Source organism: Pteropus vampyrus, unplaced genomic scaffold, assembly GCF_000151845.1.
Source record: "Pteropus vampyrus isolate Shadow unplaced genomic scaffold, Pvam_2.0 Scaffold357, whole genome shotgun sequence".
NCBI classification, from domain to species: domain Eukaryota; kingdom Metazoa; phylum Chordata; class Mammalia; order Chiroptera; family Pteropodidae; genus Pteropus; species Pteropus vampyrus.
In genome coordinates, this window is record NW_011889138.1 from 208,698 (window position 1) to 231,100 (window position 22,403).

A 22,403-nucleotide genomic window follows, 5' to 3' on the forward strand; every position below is an offset into this window, starting at 1 on the left:
AGGGAACAGTGTCTCACATAGAGAACACCTAGGTCAAGAAAACTGAAGTGGGAGAGTACTGGGGTGTTTGAGGAAAAGCAAGAAGTGTGGCTAGAGCTGCATCTGTAGGAGTTAAGAGTACACAATAAGTTGGAGAGATAAATGGAGACAAGTTGTATGGAGCCTTGCAGGCTATTGTAAGGAAGTTGTATGTTCCCTGTGTGTTCTAATGTGTACCTAGGAATTGTTTAGCCTGGTATGATAGGATACACAGACCTGGAAATAATTGTCATGAAGGAAAAAGTTTATACTCACAGATCTTTAGAAACAGAAGGCAGGGCTTATCATGCTAGGCCACAAGGATAAGACCAGGATGGGTCAAGGGGCAGGAAAAGTGGAAGAGAAAGCATAACTCATAACCTTTATTGTGTTTTCCACAGGAAAGGCAAGGCAAGGCCAGGCCAGGCCAGGGAAACAGCTTAGGATTGGCTAGCTTGGATATTGTCAGCAGACTCTGAGGAATAGTGGCTTCCCTATTCGTGGTACCAGGTCCTAGGATAACCAGGACAGAATATTGTCTCTGGAAGTTGAAGAGCCAGAAAGAGTGGCTGGTTCCAGTTAAGGTCTTTGGACTGTTTAATTTCCATATGAAAGGTGTGGTCCCTATGAATAGTTTGCTATCTTAAGACTATAAAAGTGTCATGAGAGGAGGAGGGAGATCTGTTAGGAAGTTCTCACTGCTTTCTATATGTGCAAGGATTATGGCCTAAACCAATGTGGTGACAGGGGAGGTGGTTTATCACAAAGCACAAATAACAGTTGATCAAAGAGGACAATGAGTAATCAAATTAGTATAGAAATGGATATGGATGTAATGGCTTTATAGGATGTTTTGGCCGTTTCTTTAAATCTATCCATACCCCACACTTCCTCCTTCAAATGTTAGGCATATTTCTGATGACACTACAGTGTATCTGTTACAGAATTGCTTTATTACAAGTACATACTCAGGCAATATGATTGTTTTTTGCTGTAACAGAGCCTAGGCCAAGGTCCAGGAGGATGGACTGTGCAGGAAAGTGTTAACTGAAGTCTATTTGCTCAAATGCTACACATTCCAAAGAAAAAACTGGCCCTTGACCAACTCTAGGAAGACCACTTAAGTCTCTTAGGTGCTTGGTATCTGACTCTTGATTAGGGCAAGGAGAATGTGAGACCTAGAAAGGAGGTAGTTGAAGGGTGTGGCCTCTGACCGGTTACTTTGCATGTAAAAAGCATGCTCACAGGGGAGTCTTTTGCTACCTCTAGGAATCAGCTAGGCCTCAGAAGAGCAGTCTCTCCAGTATGAGCAAGGTGTCAGATGTAAAATATCAGAACAAAAATATATGCTTAAAACATGGACCTCCAAATTACAGAGTGGACAGGAATTTCCTAACGCCATCTAGCAGGGAAGAACAAGGCCAAGAAGCATAACCAAGTAGCCTAACTAGAGGGCCTATGCTCTTGTCACTGCCCTTTTTCAATTTAGCTGAGATAATTCCATTGTGAGATGTGTAGCACACCTGTGAGCAGACATTATAAATCTTCAACCCTCACAACTCAAGGATGACACCACCAAGCATTCCGGAGGCACCTCAGCTTCCCACAACTAAGACTGGGAAGGTGGTCTGTGAGCAGGAGCAAGAGTCCAAAGGGAGCTGAACACACTCCCAGACACCATGTGCCCGCAGGTCTCCAGCATCGTGGCCCTGCAGAGGACCCTCCCTGAGGAGGCCACCTATTCCACTGCCCTCCCACTAAGACTCACACACGGACCTGTTAACATGACTGGACTGAAATAACACATTCCTCAATCTCAAGTTATGCATGTTCAATGACACAGGACTTATTATGACCACATATTCTTTAATTTTCTCTTTTTTTGAACCCAAAGGCTACGAGTTTCAAATGGAAACAAAGAGTAAACGAGAAATTGTTGACATATGTGCAATGGAAATACACAGCATTGACCTGGCCATTATATCTCTGTAGAAACAGAGGCGAAGGGGATATTGGCAAGTCAAATCACTTTAGGACCTATCTATATACATATATAGATATTAAGAGTCAAGATCCTTTCTCACCAGACACTCTGTACTTTGTCATCACTAAATTAGATCTTGACTGCTTTGTTAGAATTTCTACTGTGATTTAACTGCTTTAGTTACAATGGTTTACATGTATATATAATCTTTTCCCTCAAAATGACTTATTTTTTGTTGTAGCAAACTGAATTTGTTAAAAACATTTGAACTTACTCAACATTTTAGTGCCATTCAAGTCATAGTGAAGAAAAGTTAACATAGCAGGCCTTAAACTGCTACCTTTGAGCTTCAAAGTTTGCCCTCAGCCAGACTCTGGGACCTTAGACTTTAGGAGGTTTCCCACACTTCCAGAAAGGCTGAATAGCTCGATTTGCCTATTGTTTGTGTAAACAATGTGGTGTATACTGGTGACCTGCTATCCTTCTGGAGGTCTAGAATCTTGATTATGTTCTACACAGAATGCCCAATAAAATCCCTGGACACTGAGTTTCTAATGAGCTTCCCTGATAGCCATTTCATACATACTGTTGTAACTCATTGATGAAGCTTAAATTAAGAACTCAGAACTCCTAACGCTTGGCCCTGGTTTCCTCTGGACTGCAGTCCTGGTACCTTTTCCCTCAGCTGGGTTTGCTTTGTATTCTTTTGCTGTAATAAATCATAGCCATGGAGTATGGTAATATGCTCAGTCCTTTAAGTCTTCATAATAAGTCATCAAACCTGGAGTGGTCTTGAGGACTTCTGACAACCATTCATTATGACTTATAAAGTCTTATTGATCTGGCCATAAAAACCTGTATAGTTTCTCTTCAAGGTCACCATGTCAATATCCTTTGCCAACTATATACACAGCTTTGTGTAAGCATTCTGTGAGGGACCCAAGCATTATAATAAAAATACACTGCTGTGTGTGGCCATTCACCAAAACACACACATATTGAATGTCTACTAAGGAAAATAAAAAGGTAAAATGAAGAGGGTGAGACAGTGGCTGCATGGAGGGTGATAAAAAAATGGCTGCGAGGGATCTGGCTTGGACAAGACAAGAGGTAATGGATTCACTGAGATGCTTTTCAGGTACCTCAAACACAATATCTAAAACCAAATGCCTGCTTTAGCCCTTCTCTACTTCCCTTCAACCTCAAACCCAGAGATTATCTGTATTTTCTACAAAAGTTACAATAAATTATATAGTCATTAAAGAGTGAGTTTGGTTTATTTCACTCAACCTGAAGAAATGGCCAAGATGGATCGTCAAATGAGAAATAGAGAAATGAGCATTTTAAAAATCTATTTTAGTAAAAATGAACAGTGACCAGGAAAACAGAGTTACCCTGTGAGGAAGAATACAAGAAAGTGGTATGGGCATGAATTCTGCAGCCACCCTAACTGGCCTCCAATCCCTCATCACCTCCTAATTGACTGTACAACTTTGGGCAAATTCCTTAACCTTTTTGTGCCTTAAGTTTTCTCATCTGTAAAATGGGGATAACATTACCTACTACATAGACTTGTTGCAAAGGTTAAGAGTTAATGTGTGTAAAATATTCAAAACAGTAGCTGATGCATAGTAATACCATCTGAAGGAGCAGAGAAGGAACTCACAGACTAGGAAACGACCTTCAAATCAGAGAGGAGGGCAGCAATAAGAAGGTCTAATAATGGAGGAGAGAGTAGGGCAAAAGGGAACTTTGTGAGACCTGTTTAAGTCTAGAGACAGTGGTAGAGGCCATTCTTCAGTTGTCAGTGGAGTGAAAGCCATGTGAAAGGGTGGGGACAGAAGCAGACAGAACAGTTATACAGAATGTATCTGTGAAAGAATAAAGTAGGGCAGTGCTCAATGAGCATATGGGATAGAAAGTGCCTAGAGGTGAGACTAAAGACTTGAACACAGGTACAGATTATGAGGATAGAAAGGGATTAAGAGGGAAAGTTAAAGACCAAGCAGTGAAAGCATAAAAGATAGAGGTCCTAGACAAGTTGGATAGTGGTGGAATGTGTTCAACTACAAAAAGGAAGAGTAATCCTGGGAGAGTAGTGACCACTTTGAGGCTACAACACGGAGAGCTGGGGAATTTTACAGAAACCTTACCTGGAGAACACAACTCTGAACAATCTGCAGATCACCCTCAGTGATATTTATTCTTAAAATATTTGTGGACACCAACACAGAAGACTACAGGCCTTCCATTCCTCTAGAAAATTTAGGATTTCTATTCCAACATAAAATAAACCATCAGAGAACCATAACTTTGGACTACCACAGTTTTGCCTGTTTTCTCGGAGTCCTTTTTTGTCATTATAAACTAGGCAAAGAAACAGAAGATGTATTAAAAAAAAAAAAAAAAGAAAGAAAGAAAGAAAAAAAAAGCTGAGCAAACACCAAACAGGTTAAACCTTAGAAACTTCATGCCAGGTTACACCCTAATCACACTTCTGAACATATATATATATATATATATATATATATATATATATATATATATATATATATATATATATATATATACACACACACACACACACACACACATACACACAAAGGAAAAACACTCTGAAAGCAGCTTGACAGAAAGAATGCATTACAGACAGGGAAACAACGGGTCAAATGGCAGCAGATTTCTCATCTGAAAACAAGGAAAACAGAGGGAAGTGACATGTTTTTCAAGTATTAAGAAACAAGAACTGCTGATCTCGAATCCTGTATGCCACAAAAATATTCTTTTGGGAATGAAGGGGACATAAAGACATTTTTAGATGAAGGAATACAAAAACAACATTATCAGAATACCTACCCTAGAAGAAAGACTATAAAAGTTAGTGAAAAAGAAAGGAAATGTTAACAGAAGAAACCTTAGGATTTCAAGAAGGAAGAAAAAGCAATGGAATGGGTAAAACTAAAGGTGAACAGACTACGCTTCTCATGAGTTTTGTAAAAACTTTGAAAGGTGAAGGAAAAAAGAACATCACCCAAATTGGTGCTCAGTGTATGAAAATACTTAAGACAATTATATTAAAGAATAGGGAATGTAAAGGGACCCAATGAAAGTAAGCTTTCTACAGATCAAAGTGCAAAAATGTTGATATGTCCTAGGCTGTGATAAGTTATGTATATGTAATACCTAGTAATCACTAAAATACAAAGAAATACTCAAAAACATCATAGATATATCAGATGGAATTCTAAAAATTAAAGTAACCCACAGAAAGGCAAAAATAATAGGAGAACAATAAACAGGAAACAAAAACAAAAATGGAAGACTTAAGACTAGTATATCAATAAATGGTCTAAATATACCAATTTAAAACCAGAAATTGATAAAATGGATAAAAACAAAAGGATGACCTGAATATATGCCATTCACAGAAACTTACTTCAAATGTAACGATATAGATAAGGCTGAAAATGAAATGATGGAAAAATATAAACCATGCAAACATTAATCAAAAAATGAAATACTGACTATATTAATATCAGATAAAGTATATTTCAAAGCAAAGAAAATTCAGAGGGCATTACATGATGTTAAAAGGGTCAACAGACCAAGATGACAAAGCAATCCTAAATGTGGATGCACCAAACAACAGAGATTTGAAGTACATGCAAATAAAAACTAATAGAACTTAAAGGAGGAACAGACAATTCCACAATTATACTGCAGGGCTTCAACAGCTGTCTCTGAGCTATTGATAGAAACACTAGAGAGAAAACCAGCAAGGATATAGAAAATCTGAATAACATCATCAACTGACAGAATTGTGTAGACATTTATAGAAACTCCAACAGTAGAATACACATTCTTTTCAAGCAGCCTTATAGAACATTCAGCAAGACAGACTATTTCCTCGATCATAAAACAAACCTCAACAAATTTAAACGGCCAGATCAAACTAGAAATCAATAGCAAAAAAGAGAACATAAAACATGCCAAACCCTAGAAAATTAAACTACATACTTCTAAATAATTTATGGGTCAGAGAGGAAGTCTCAAATGAAGAAATTATTTAGAATTGAATGAAATGTAATTAAAATATATTAAAACTTGTGAGATAAAGCTAAAATAGTGCTGTGAGGGATATTTACAGAATTTAATACTTATATTAGAAGAGTAAATTTCAAATCAGTAATCTAAGCATCCATTTCAAGAAACTACACAGGAAAATACAACAAAAGCAAGTAGCAAAAAGAACGTAATAAAAATCAGGGGAAAAAAATCAGTGAAATTAGGAACAGAAAGATAACAGAGTAAAAATAATGATATAAAATGTTGGTTCTTTGAAACTATGAAAAAACTCATACATACTAAGACTAATAAAGATAAAAAAAGAATTGACACATTTCCAATATCAGAAATAAAACAAGGTATATAAACAGATTCTGCTGCCATTAAAGAATGATAAAGGATTACTTAAAGCAAATAAAGCTTAGAAAGAATGAAACAATTTCTAGAAAAGGACAAACTATGAAAATTAATCTAATATGAAATACTCTAAATAGTTCTATACATATTAAATAAAATAAATACATAATTAAAAAGGTCCCAAAAGAACAACCTCTAGGACTAAATGGTTCCTTGGAGAATGCTACCAAACATTAAAAACAAATACAACCAATTCTACGCACTGTCTTCCAAATAATAGAAGGAACACATCTCAACACCTATTGGGAGGCTGTTTTCACCTAGACACCAAAACCAGACAATGACAATATAACAAAAACAAGTAAGACCCACAAATGAAAGAAAAAAAAAAAAGCTACATATTCTCTCTCATGAAAATGAAGGAAAACTTTCTCATAAAATACTAGCATACTGAATACCATAATACATAAAAATAATTATGCTCCATGACCAACAGGGGCGTATTCCAAGGATACACGGCTGGTTCAACATTCAAAACTACTATCAATATAATACACCATATCAATAAGCTACAGAAGAAAAAAAATATGATTATATCAACTAATAGGAAAAACCATTTGACAAAATTCAACACCCATTCAAAATAACAACAACAACAAAACCTCAGCAAATTAAGAATATTGGAAACTTTCTAAACTTGATAATAAACCTCTATGAAGAAAACTTTAAGACTAACATCACACTTCATGATAAAAAACTTAATGTTTTCCCCCCAATATCAGGAACCAGGATAGGATATCCTTTCTCACTACTACTATTCAACGTCATAGTGGAAAATGCTAGCTAGTGCAGTAAAACAAGAAAAAGGTATACAGATGAGAAGGAAGAAATAAAACTATCTCTATTTGCAAATTATATTTCCATGTACAAAATCCCAAGCATTCTATCAAAAGAAATGGCTACAGTTCAGCAAGGTTTCAGGATGCCAAAATCACATCCAAAAATCTTTAGATTTGTTACTAACAAAGACTGTGTGGAAATTGAAAGATAAAAAATCAATGCTATTTATCATCACTCAAAAAACACCCACCTAGACAGATATAAATCTTATAAAAATTGTGCAAGACCTGTTATTGAAATGTATAAAATTGTAATGAAATAAATTAAGCAATATTTAAATGTAGAGACATACTGTTAAATAATTGGAAGACTCAACACAGTAAAGGTGCCTATTTTCAAATTGATCTGCCAATTTAACTTAATTTCTATTAAAATTCAATAAAGATTTTTTTGATATAGTCAAGTATATATAAAACTTTATATGGAAATTCAAAGTAACTAAGAGTGATACATCATTTTTACATAAAGAATAAGGACAGCAGAATCACTTTACCCAATTAAAAAATTTACCATATAACTATAGCAATCAAGTAAGCCAAGAGCACAGGACCAAGAAAATGTCTTGAGTATTAGGTTTTTAAAACAAAATTGAGAAGTTTGTTTTTTAAAAATCAAAGCTTTTAAAGTCTTAATTGGTGCAATAAAACGGGGCCATTTATATTTGTATTCTTACCTCCTCAAATAGAAAGGTATTTGATGGCTCAAGCTTTCATATTCCTCACAAAAATTAAGCTCCTTAAGAGTGGAGACAACATTTTAGAACAAGATATTCAATGAAAGTTTATAGACCTGCCCTGAACTGTCTAACTCTCTGGACACTGGACAGTAATGAATGTATGTACAAGACACATAAAGACCCTCAGTCCTTTACCTCTGAAGCAAAACTTTCCTCTTGCCAGCTAAACTAATGAATCTATGACAAAGTGCCATAGGCTTAGCAAGGAGTCTGAAAGAAACTATTTGCAGTTCATTTTCTAAGACTCTCCCTTCTTTTTAAAGAAAACATTCCTGAGATAACACTGCAGTGTAAACTAAGGAGAAAGATGTAGTTGAAGGTTTTCTAAGGGCCTAATAACCACTGGGTCTCTCTCCTGATGAATTTTCTGATTCACAATAAGGCTCTAGGCAGAGTCAATCTCCAATATGACTCATTAGATGAGCAATCTTGCGACAGGTTTTCTTACAGGGAAGATATTTGTGGGGTTTCTCTTTGGTATGAATGAGTAGATTCTGAGTAAGATGTTTCTTCTGGCAAAAGATTTCCCTCAGTGCTTACATTCAAAAAGTCTTTCCCCAACAGGAGTTCCTGGAGGTTGACTGCAGTCTGTCCACTGGTGAAGGGTCTTCTCACTTCTGTTACACTGACAGGGTTTCTTCCAGAATGCATCTTTTGGTGCTGACTCAGGGATGAGCTGCGACTAAAGGCCTTTCCACATTCACTGCACTCATAGGGCTTCTCCCCAGTGTGGATAATGGAGTGCCTAATGAGGTTCGTGCTCCAGCAGAAGGTTTTCCCACACTCCATGCATTCATAGGGCTTCTCTCCACTGTGAATCCGTTGGTGCCTCGTGAGGCCTGACCTGCGGTTGAACGCCTTTCCACACTCGCTGCACTCATACGGTTTCTCCCCTGTGTGGATGCTGAAGTGTCGAATGAGATCTGCCCGATTGCTGAAGGCTTTCCCACATTCTTTGCACTCAAAAGGTTTTTCTCCAGTATGGGCCCTCTTATGCAAGATGAAAGTGGAGCAGTGGGTGAAGGCCTTTCCACACTCACTGCACACATAGGGCTTCTCCCCAGTGTGGATCCGCTGGTGCCTCTTGAGGTAGGACCTGTGGTTGAAGGCCTTCCCACACTCGAGGCACTCAAAGGGCTTCTCCCCAGTGTGGATGACGTAGTGGTGAATGAGGGCTGCACTCTCACAGAAGGCCTTCCCGCACTCACTGCACTCATAGGGCTTCTCCCCAGTGTGAGTCTGCTGGTGCCACATGAGGTACGACCTGTGTTTAAAGACCTTGCCACACTCGAAGCACTCGTAAGGGTTCTCACCACTGTGGATGATGTAGTGTCGAATGAAACCTGGCCTGTCTCGGAAGGCTTTTCCACATTCTTTGCACACAAAGGGTTTTTCGCCCGTGTGGCTCCTGTTATGCAGGACAAAAGTGGAGCGGTGAGTGAAGGCCTTTCCACACTCATTGCACTTATAGGGCTTCTCACCGCTGTGAATCCGCTGGTGTTGTGTAAGGTGTGATTTTCGGTTGAAGGCCTTCCCACACTCCATGCACTTATAGGGCTTCTCCCCTGTGTGGACCATGTGGTGCTGAAGGAGGTAAGTGCTCTTACTAAAGGTTTTTCCACACTCTGTGCATTCATAGGGCTTCAATCCAGAGTGAATCCTCTCATGTCGAGCAAGGAGGCGTTTCTTGTCAAAAATTTTCCCACATTCATTGCATTTAAAAATATTTTCCTCTTCCTGAATCATGGGATCTTTACCTAATTTGCATGAGTCATGGTCAAGGACAGCACCTCCTGGCTCCTGTACAATCCTTGAACATACACCATCAGCTGTCCCTAAATCGCCATGTTCAGAGCTTGATTTCCTAGGGAGCTTCTCCAACTGGGGATCTATCTCTGGTTTCAAGTGTCCTTCTTGCAATTCCAATGGCCCATCCTGATCCCTGGTTTGGTCCACCTGGGAATCATCTAGGGCTCCAGCTCCTTGTGTTAGTTGTTCCTGAAGTGAAGCTCTCTCCGACAGACCTGGCTCACAAATGATAGGTTCTGTGGTCTTGAATTTTTCTCTGTCACCTGAAAGAAATCCAATACACAACAGAGCCTGTTAATAATGCCATTATAGAAGTAACAACACACCATTTCTGCAATAAAAAAAATAAAAATGAAAATACTGCCTGTGTATCTGCTGTTTTGCTACCTTTGAATCCCAGAAATACAATCTTTCTTTCCAGGTCTCTGGACTTTGACACTTTGAATGGGAGACCCAAGGGAGGGGCAGGGTTATTGAACAATGGTCAATTCAAGGTTGGATATTTACATAAATAGGTAACACATTTGGAGCCCTAGATAGTTTATGCTGAAGAGATGACTCAGGAAAGGCCTCACCACACTAGAAACATTAACTGTGTGATTAGAGGGGTGGGGCATTGAGCCACGACATAACAACTGGGCCTCTAGAAAGAAATAGAGGGAAGGCAGGAGACTGAGTTACATAAGAATGAGTCAATAAGAGTCAATAAAATTCTGGACTCTGAAGCCAGTTGCAATTCCTAGGTCAGCAATACTTTCTGCATGTATTGTCATACATCAATGCTAGGAAGGTAACTGACGCTAAGAGAGTTCTCCCTGAGAACATGGTACTCATGTTTGGAACTCCTCCAAAAACTATTCCTGAAAAACACTTGATGCAGACCTACTAGTCAAAGACTTTACAAAAACTACCTTAAAGAAATTCAAAGAGCTAAAAGGAGACAAGAAAATCAAGACAATTATGAACAAAATGAAAATGCCAATAAAGAGCTAGAAAACCTAAAAAGAAACCAATGAGAACTTTTGAAGCATGAAAATACAATAAGTATTATTGTATTGAAAAGTTCACCAGAGGGCCACAAAGGAAGATTCCAGCAGGATGAAGAATGAATTGGCAAAAGAAGTGAGGACAATGGAAATTATCACATCTGAGAAAAAAAGACTGAAGAAAAGTGAACAGAGCCTAATGGAACTGTGATATACCACAAAGTGAACTAATATACTCATTGTGAGATTCCCAGGAGGTGAGAAAAAGGCTCAGAAAATCTGAAGAAATGGCTAAAAACTACCCAAATTTAAGTAAAGACATCAATATAAATATCTAAGAACCTCAATGAACTCCAAGAAAGATAAACTCCAACAGACTCATACTAAGAAAAATTATAATCTAACTTTGAAAGCCAAAGATAAAGTATCTTAATATCAAGCATGAAACAACTCCTCAAACAGAAAGGATCTTCAATTAGAATATCAGCAGTGTTCTCATCATAATCTCTGGAGACCATAAGGGAATAGGCTAATATATTCAACGGCTAAAAAAAAAAAAAAAAAAAAAAGTCAACCAGGAATCCTATATCTGGCAAAACTGTCCTTCAAGACTGTGGGAGAAATTAATACACTCCATATATAAAAGCTGAGGGAGTTTACCAATAGACCTGCCCTGCAAGAAATTCTCAAGGGAGTCCTGCCAGGTGAAATGAAAGGACACAAAAGAAACTCAAAATCATATGAAGAAATAACAATCTTGAGAAAGGCAAATACATAGGCGATTATAAAAACTAGTATTACTGCAACAATGGTTTGTAAGTCTAATTTTTATTTTCTATGTAATTTAGGAGATTAATTTTTTTCAATGATTAACCTAAAAGTTAGTATTATTATAACATGTTTATAACTCTGCATGTAGTTTTCTACATAATTTAAGAGACTAATGCATTTAAAAGACTTATTAGATTAAGTTATTGGGCATTTAATACTTAAAGATGTAATTTGGTAACATGAACAACTGAAAGGGGTGTGAACAGAGTTATAAAAGAGTATTTTTTTTATGTTATTGAAGTTTAGCTGCTATAAAATCAAATAAGTGTTTTAATTTAAGATGTTAAATGTAATCCCACAAAGAAAATAGCTATAGAATATACACAAAAGGAAATAAGAAAGGAATTTAAACATTTAACTATAAAAAAAATAAACACAAGGGCAGACAGTAATGCAGGAAATGATGGACTAAAAAAGCTATAATGCATATAGAAAACAAATATCTTAAAATAAGAAATGTAAAAAAAAATGGGGGACACTTCACAATGATAAAGGGAATCATGCACAAAGAAGACATAATACTTATTAATCTATGCCCCCAATCAGGGAGCTCCGAAACATATAAAGCAATTACTAACAGAACTAAAGGGAGAAACAGACCAAAACGCTATCGTAATAGGGGACCTAAATACGCCACTATCGGATATGGACAGATCATACAAACAGAAAATCAATAAGGAAATAACATCCTTAAATGATCCATTAGACCAACTAAACATAGTTGACATTTACAGAGCCTTCTATCCCAAATCAGCGGATTATACATTCTTCTCTAGTGCACATGGAACATTCTCAAGGATTGACCACATACTAAGACAAAGAGATAGCCTCAACAAATGTAAGACAGTTGAAATCATAGCAACCATATTCTCTGATCATAATGCTTTGAAACTAGAGATCAACTGTAAAAAGAAAGCTAAAGAACCACAAATACATGGAGATTAAACAACATGCTACTGAAGAACCACTGGGTCAGAGATAAATAAAAAGAGAGATCAAGAAATACATAGAAACAAACGATAATGATTGCACAACATATCAGAACTTTTGGGACATGGCAAAAGCGGTCATAAGAGGAAAGTTTATATCATTACAGGCCTATCACCAAAAACAAGAGCGAACCCAAATAAACAACCTAACGCTTCATCTTAAAAATTAGAAAAGAACAAATGAGACCTAAAGTCACTAGAAGGAAAGAAATAATCAAAATTAAAGCAGAAATAAATGAAGTTGAAAATAAACAACAACAATAACAACAACAAACAATAGAAAAAATCAATGCAACAAAGAGCTGGTTCTTTGAAAAGGTTAATAAAATTGACAAGCTCCTGGCTAGATTCACTAAAGAAAAAAGAAAGTACACATATAAACAAAATCAGGGATGAAAGAGGGGAAATTACGACACACTGCAGCAGTACGAAGGATCATACAAGAATACTATGAAAATATATATAAAAACAAATTTAATAACCTGGAAGAAATGGACCAGTACTTAGAAAAATACCACTGTCCTAGACTGACTCAAGAAAACTGGAAAATCTAAATATACCAATTAGCAGTATGGAAGTTGAAACAATCATCAGAAACCTACCTAAAAGTAAAAATCCAGGACCAGATGGCTTCACCAGTGAATTCTACCAAACATTTAAAGAATATTTAATACCTATTCTCCTCAAACTCTTCTAAAAACTCGAAGAGGAGGCAATACTTCCCAACACATTTTCTGAGGCTAATATAACCCTGATACCAAAACCTGGTAAAGATAACACAAAAAAGAAAACTACAGACCAATATCTCTCATGAACACAGATGCAAAAATCCTAAATAAGATACTAGCGAACTGAATACAGCAACATATTAAAAAGATTATACACCACGATCAAGTGGGCTTCATCCTAGAGGCACGGGGATGGTTCAACATATGCAAATCGATTAATGTGATACACCACATAAGCAAATCATCAATAGATGCAGAAAAAGCCTTCAACAAGATACAGCACCTATTTATGATCAAAACACTTAACAAAATTGGTACAGAAGGAAAATACCTTAACATAATAAAGGCCATATGACAAGCCCTCAGCCAACATTTTACTTAATGGTGAAAAACTAAAAACCTTCCCTCGTCCAAGATCAAGAACAAGGCAGGGCTGTCCACTATTGCCACTGTTATTCAATATAACACTGGAGGTCCTAATGAGTGCAATCAGACAAGAGAAAAATATAAAAGGCATCCAAGTAGGAAACAAGTCAAACTCACTATTTGTGGATGACATGATTCTCTACATAGAAAACCCTAAAGATTCCACAAGAACACTACTAGAAACAATAAGCAAATACAGTAAAGTTTCTGGATACAAAATCAATGTTCAAAAATCTATAGCATTCCTATACTGTAATAACAAAGTGTTAGAAATAGAAGTAGAAAAAGTAATTCCTTTTGCAATTGCAACAAAAAGAATAAAATACCTAGACATAAATTTAACGAAACAGGTGAAGGACCTATATAATGAAAACTATAAGACTCTATTAAAAGAAATCGAAGAAGATATAAAGAAATGGAAAGATATTCTGTGATCTTGGATTGCAAGAATCAACATAGTTAAAATGACCTTATTACCTAAAGCATTATATAGATTTAATGCAATCCCCATAAAAATCTCATCGGCATTTTTTAAAGAAATAGAACAAAAAATCATCAGATTTGTATGGAAGCATAAAAGATCCCGAATTGCCAAAGCCATCCTGAGAACAAAGAATGAGGCTGGAGGCATCACTCTGCCCGACTTCAAATTATACTACAAAGCGGCAGTAATCAAAATGGCATGATATTGGCAGAAAAGCAGACACACGGACCAGTGGAACAGAATCGAAAGTCCAGAAGTAAACCCATATTTATATGGGCAAATAATTTTTGATAAAAAAAACAAAAACATACAGTGGAGAAAGGAAAGCCTCTTCAATAAATGGTGCTAGGAAAACTGGAAAGCCACCTGCAAAAGAATGAAACTAGACTGTTGCCTATCACCATGCACCAAAGTTAATTCGAAATGGATTAAGGACCTGAATTTAAGATCTGAAACAATAAAATGCATAGAAGAAAACATAGGAACTAAACACAAGGACCTTGGACTTAAAGAGGATTTTATGAATTTGACCTCAAATGCAAGGGAAGTAAAAGCAAAAATAAATGAATGGGACTACATCAAACTAAAAAGCTTCTGCTCAGCAAAAGAAATCGTCAAGGTAAACCTTCCAAACAGGAAAACATATTTGCAAGCAACGCCCTGCAAATTAGTCCGATAAGGGACTAATATCCAAAATATACAAAGAACTCATACGACAGAATAACAACAACAACAACAACAACAACAACAACAACAAACGATCCAATCAAAAAATGGGCAGAGGACCTGAACAGACACTTCTTCCTAGAGGACATACAAATGGCCAACAAATACATGAAAAGATGCTCAACATTGCTAGCAATTAGGGAAATGTAAATCAAAACCACAATGAGATACCATCTCACACCTGTTAGAATAGCTATAATCAACAGAACAAGTAATAACTAATGCTGGAGAGGATGCAGAGAAATAGGAACCCTCATACACTGCTAGTGGGACTGCAAATTGGTACAGCCACTATGGAAAACATTGATCTACCATATGATCCAGCAATCCCTCTACTGGGTATTTACCCCAAAGACTTGAAAACTCATATCCGAAAAGATATTTGCACACCGATGTTCACAGCAGCATTATTCATATGGACATGGAAGCAACTGAAGTGTCCTATGATAGATGGTTGGCTAAAGAAGTTGTGGTACATATATACAATGGGACATGAAATACTGCCATTTGCAACAACATGGATAGACCCTGAAATAATCATACTAAGTGAAATAAGCCAGATAGAAAAAGTAGAAAATCACATGATATCACTTATATGTAGGATATAAACCTAAAAGCAACAAAAGAACAGGACAAACAAACAGAGACTCATGGACATGTACAGTGGACTAGTGGTTATCAGGGAGTAAGGGGTGTGGGGAGTGGGGAGGTAGATGGGGGAAAAAAAATTTTAATTTCTTCAATTAAAAACATTTAAAAAAAAGAAATAAAAAAGAAAAGAAAAATATCAAAACAACAGAAGTATCTCCATATCAGAAATTAGTTAAAATGTAAATGAATTAAGCTACCTAATTGAGAGACACACGATTCAACTACAGGCTGTCTGTAAGAGACTCAATTTAGATCCAAAGACACAAATATATTGAAAGTAACTAGATGGAAAAAGATATTTTGTACAAATACTAACCAGAAGAGAGCAAGGTGGCTATATAAACATCAGACAAAATAGATTTAAAATCAAAGAAGACTACAAGTTATACTGAAGGACATTATATACAGTCATGCATCTCTTAACAACGGGGATACGTTCTGAGAAATACATCTTTAGGTGATTTCGTTGTTGTGTGAACATCGCAGAGTGTATTTACTGAAACCTAGATGATATAGCTTAGGGGTCCCCAATCCCCAGGCTGTGGACCAGTATTGGTCCATGGCCTGTTAGGAACTGGGCCACACAGCAGGAAGTGAGCAGCAGACAAGCGAGCAAAGCTTCATCTGTATTTGTAGCCACTCCCCAGTGCTAACATCACCACTTAGCTCTACCTCAGATCATCAGACATTAGATTCTCATAGGAGAATCAGTCTCTGGTGCCAAAAAGGTTGGGACCACTGATATAGCCTACTACACACCTAGGCTACATGGTACAGCCTATTGCTCCTAGGATACAAACCTATACAGCATGTTACTGTACTGAATACTATAGGCGATTATAATATAATGGTAAGTATTTGTGTCTCTAAATATAGAAAAGGTACATTAAAAGTATGGCATAAAAGATTATAATGAGATTATCATCTTACGGAACCACCATAATATATGCAGTCCTTCATTGACCAAAATGGCATTACACAGTACATGACTGTATTAACAAAAAGTATAATATAGCAATAAGATATATCAATTGTAAATACATAATTACAGACCATCAAAATATATGAAGCAAAAATTAACAGAATGGAAGAGACAATTCTACAATAATAGATGAAGACTGATACTCCATTCTCAATAATAGATAAAATAACCAGACAAAAAAATAAGTAAAGACTTAAACAATTTAATAAACCAACTGTATCTAACATACATGTAACATTCTACCTAACAACAATAGCATACACGTTCTTCTTAAGATCACATGGGATATTTTCCAGGGTAGACAGTATGTTAGGCCACAAATTTAGTCTCAGTAGATTTAGTATATGTGCTGCTGAAACGAGCATAGTCTCAATAGATTTAAAAAGATATCACGCAAGGATGATTCGTTTCTAACAAAAACAAAAACTTATCATATCAAAACTAATGGGATGCAGTGGAAGCAGTGTTAAGAGGGAAATTTATAGCCATAAATGCTTAGATTAAACATCAAAAAATATTTCAAATCAACAACCTAATGTGACAACATTGGGAAGTAGGAAAAGAGCATATTAAACCGAAAGCCAGCAGAAGGAAGAAAATAATAAAGATTAAAGATATATGATATAGAAAATAGAAAAATTGAGAAAATAAAAAAAAAAACCCAAAACTTGGTTCTTTAAAAAGGTCAACAAAATTGGCAGAACTTTAGCCAGATGAAGTAACAACAACAAAAAAAGAAATTCAAATTATTAAAATCAGAAATGAAAGTAGGGACATTCCTGTTGATCCTACTTATACAGAAATTTTAAAAAAGAGTATAAGAGAATATTATGAACCTCTGAATACCAACAAATTGGATAACCTATACGAAATGGACAAATTCCTAGAAACAAAACCTACAAAGACGAAAGCAAAGAAATAGAAATCTGAATAGATTAATCCGAAATCTAATAAAAAATCTCCCAACAAAGTAAAACCTTGGACCTGATGGCTTCACTAGTGAATTCTAACAAACATTTTTTAAAAAGAACTAATACCGATTTTAAAAAGAACTAATACCAATCCTTCTCAAACGCTTCCAAAAAACTAAAGAGGAAGAAACACTTCTAAACACATTCTGAGGCAAGCATTACTCTGATATCAAAGTCCAAGACACTACAAGAAAAGAAAATTAGAGACCAATATTCCTCATGAACACCGAGGCGAAAATCCTCAACAAAATATTAGCACACACTGAATCCAGTAGCATATTAAAAAGGTCATACACAATGACCAAGTGGGGTTTAATCTTGTAATGCAAGAATGGTTTGACACATGAAAATTGATCAGCATAACACATATTAATAGAATGAAGGAAAAAGCCAACATGATCATTTCGACTTATGCAATAAATAGTACTAACAGCTTACTTTTCATGAGCCACTTACTATGGCTCAGACACTGCACTCAGTAGGTTTACATGTGAATGCCTTATGTGATTACAGCCCTAACGATCTGATGACATGGAAACTGTTATTACTAGCATTTTCTGCAAATAGACTGAGTGTAGCCAACTACACTGACCAAATCCTTTCCTCCTCAAATTGGACACACAGCTTCACCACACTTCCCAGCCCCACACAGCTAAGTGTGCTCGAACACCTAGTTCTGCCAGTGGGATGTGAGGGGAACTGGTGTTTGTGGGCGTGGGTGTGACATCCTCCCTTCCTCTCTCCATCCTCCTCTGCCAGCTGGAGGATGTCAGGAGCACCTAAAGCCACATGTTGATGGCAGAATGCACCTGGATCCCTGAATAACTGGATGGTACACAGCTCCCTGATGACCCACACAGACACAGCTGTGAGTGGGAGAAACAGCTGCCATAGGCTAAGCACTGAGACTGGAGTTTCTCTAATCTGGTAGCTAGTTTTAACTCACACAAAGACACGATGAGATCGTGTGACTCTGCTACGGCCACAGAGTGGGTGATCAGCGAGCTGGGCTTTGAGCCCAAAACAGGTCTTAGCTCACACACCTCTGTCCTCCATGAGGTCAGAGGGCCCATGGTACCAAGGGCTCCACAGCTTCCAAACCACCAGACAGGCCACAACAAGAAGTTTCCCTGGGGATCCATGGCCAGTGGTCTCCTCCAGGTCCCAAGACTGTGAGGACTCCCACTTGCCCACCTCTCGGCTCCTACCTGGACAGGTGCTTTGGGAGAGGTCTCTGTCCACCATCCACAACTCCTGTCCATGCTCCAGCTGGTAGATCAGCTCAGGTCTGGGAATAGGACACCCTGTTCGTGCAGAGAGAGAGAGAGGACACGAGGATTTTTGTGAAAAGAAAGAACACCAATCTAGTCTGGGACTTCAGGATGAGAACAAGATCTCGAATGAAGCTGCTTCCAAATGCACAAACAAAAACTGACAGGTGACCTGGAACAAAGATATGCCATACTGACACAGAGGTTTTATTCCTAATACTAAATCAAAAACTAATGTATAGAGAGTATAACCACATTCAAAGGACTGTGTCAAGCAATTTAAATGCATTATATCATTTCAAAATTGAAATAAATTTATGGAGTAATTTAAACAACTGACATATTTAAAATACTGACTCTTTCCATTCAGAACAAAGTTTTCATTGACCTTGGTTTTTTTTCAGATCCTAAGCTATGTTTTATATCGTTCTTCCTATAGACCACAGACAAAATAAGGATTCTCTCAGGATTTCCACATAGCATCCCCAGCAAGTACGTACTGTGATCAGCACCATTACAGATGAAGAAACCAAGGCTCAAGCAGATAACATGATTTGCAAAGAGCAGAGAAGTGGTGAATAGTGGGGCCAATACAGAAACCCAGGTATAGCCATCTCTGCTCTCTGTGCTGGTTTACAACAAAGCTACACAACTCTGCTCCAGAAGGTGCTGGTCCAGACATGAAGGTAAAGAGAATCCTGATGAGAGTAATAACAGTAGTGGTCACAGCGGGCTTCTCAATCGCTAACCTGCATCACAGTAGGCACTGTTCTGAGCGCTTTGCGTAAGTTGCCCACTTACTCTTGCCATAGACCTGGGAAGGAGATACCATATTACTTCATTTACCAATGAGCACACTGAGGCACAGACAGGCTCAGTAACTTGTCTGGGGTCACACAGTTTTCAAGGACCAGAGCTGGACTGAATACCAGGGTTCTGGCTCCAGGCCTTTATCTTCCAAACGCTCCATGAAGGAGGAAATGGAATCTAGATTTTCTCTCAAAAATTAGGAGAAAGGAAAGAGAGAAAATAAAGGAATAGACTCCTGCGGTTGTCCCTCAGTGTCCCCGATGAAGTGTCTAATTGGAGTTTCTCAACCTCGGCATGATTGATTTTAGATACAGAAAACTCTCTGAAGAGATGGGGAAGGAGAATGTGTGTCCTGTGCATTATCAGGATGTTTAGCAGCATTCCAAGTCTCCACCTACTAGACACCTGAAGCATTGCCATCCCAGTTGTGACAAACAAAAATGACTCCTGACATTGCCGTGTCTTCCCTGCGGGACAACATCATCCCTCAGTGAGAACCACTGGCTTAGAAAGAAATACATAGGGATTTTGTGAGCAGGATGCTGAGGAGGTGACTGTGTTGAATGGAGGGACTATGTGAAAGGGGAAAATATCCAAGAACATCCGCCAAGCAGACAGAACAAACAGCACCTGCAGAGACTCAAGCAAGTGTGTGGCTGGGGCAGCTGGCTTGAAGCCAGCATGACTGAGTGGCGTGAGCCTGAGGAAAGCACATGGAGGTGAGTGATGAGGTAAGGAGGGCCAGGTAGTAGACTATCTTTTTTTAAAATTTTGTAATAAAATAGCTAAATATATCAAACATTTCCTAACTTGGTTTAATCTCTTCTCACTGACATGAATCTTAATTATGGCTCTCTAAAAATAGGTATACCTTACCCTAAGCCCTAGATTTACCATCCTTTCCCCTTGGGCTGACTGCACTCTGATTATCTTCATGCAGAGCCACACCCAAGCTGGGGTTTCTTGACCTTGGCCCGCTTGACACCTTGGGCTGCACAATCCTTTGTCAAGGAGCCTGTCTTGTCTTGTTTGTTGAATGTAGCAGCATCACTGGACTCTACCCACTAGAGTCATGTGGTTCCCAGTTCCTGGGTCAGTCAGTCCACTAGATGCCAGTACTACGCCCACACATGTGTGACAATCAAAAGTGGCTACACGCATGGTGAAATGTCTCCTGGGGGACAAACTGCCGGCTGCTGAAAAGCACCGCTCTAACCTCTCTCTCTGACAGGACTTAGGAGACAGAGACGGTCAAGAGAGCATGTGAGATAAAGAGGCCATGTGGTTCAGAACAACACCTGGGGGCCACCAGGACGAAGGCCTTCCAGGGGCCTGCCTCATACTCACTGGAAGAGCATCCCATCACACATGGCCTGACGACTGGCCTGGAGGGGACATGTGAGCCCACCAGATTCACTCAGTCAGGTCCCCCTCTGGAATCCAAAATAGGGAGCTCAGACAGAGGCCAGTCTGTGTTGGACACTGGGGTGACAGGTCCAGGGATAATGGGCTCAGATAGCCATTCCTGCCTCAAGGATGCCCCAGAGAGCTCAGTAGCAAAGAAAGAAAGAGAAACAACATAAACATGCAAAGAAGGAGAGACAGGGAGTCTGGGAGCCACAGACAGCAGGGACTGAGGTGCCCAGTCCTATTGCAAACTCGTAGAAGAGAAAAAGCCATTCTGAATAAAGAAACCTGAGCAGACCCAGAGAACGAAGCCAGGACAAGAGACCCGGGAACCGGGGCATAATCGTGTGGTTTCCAGTTCCTGGGTCAGTCAGTCCCTCAAGGGATTCCCCAGACATCCTGCCTTTGGGGTCTGTGGAACACCCCCATTTCCTTCCACATTTTCTAGGAGCCTACCATGGCGGAGTGGGGAGGACTTACCCAGAGATACTAGGTGCCCACAGTTTTCTAGCATCACTTCCTGGTACAGGGTTCTCTGGGACAAGTCCAGCTGCCCCCACTCCTCCTGGGTAAAAGTCACAGCCACATCATCGAAGGTCACGGACATCTGGAAAGTCAAAGAGAGGTGGTAGCGTTGGCCTTGGGGCTGTTGCATGGAATCAGAGCTCACTCTGCATCATGGTACAGGTGCGGACATTAAGGCCCCAATCATCCAACACCTCCTGAGGGACAAACTATGTGCTGGGCTCAAGGGGGAGGTGGACAATGCTCTGGACATAATAAAACAGTGTAAAAGAGAAGCCTCCTATGTGGAAGCCACTGGAAAATGACACATGACAGTAGAAATGACACAAAGACTTTGAAATGCAGACAGTGAGGACTCTAAAATGTCAGAAGATGAGAAAGCAATGATACCACTATGGTAACAACAGCAGCACCTGAGTCTCATCGGTCCTGCTATGTGCCTGCCCCATGCCGAGGACTTCACATCATATCTTAAAGCGACTAAAAGTCCCCAGTTCAATAAGCCATCGTTTTCACCAGTGTCTGACAAAAACACTGCATATGGAGTTTGCCTTAGAAATGTTACTCCCACCACCGTATTCTACATATTCTCAATGTGAATCGTCCAGCAGATTCAGGACCATATCTTTGTGATGACCAGACCCACTAATTAAATATACATGATACAGCCACCTCACTCTCAGATGCACAGCCCTACTACTGCAGATTTAACACTTAATTGCCACAAGACATTGGCTCATGCTTTTT

At 38.5% G+C, this 22,403-nt stretch overlaps 1 protein-coding gene across 1 annotated transcript in view; it reads right to left on the minus strand.

Annotated features, from left to right (window-relative positions):
* Positions 1-8,504: 8,504 nt before the first annotated feature.
* LOC105304870 overlaps positions 8,505-22,403 on the minus strand; it is a 47,738-nt gene continuing 33,839 nt past the window's right edge. The window contains exons 11-13 of the mRNA XM_011379185.2: positions 21,612-21,738; positions 18,852-18,947; positions 8,505-10,132 (exon numbers count right to left, since the gene is read on the minus strand). Of these exons, the coding sequence (XP_011377487.2) occupies positions 8,505-10,132; positions 18,852-18,947; positions 21,612-21,738 (1,851 nt within the window). The remainder of the gene's footprint in view (positions 10,133-18,851; positions 18,948-21,611; positions 21,739-22,403) is intronic.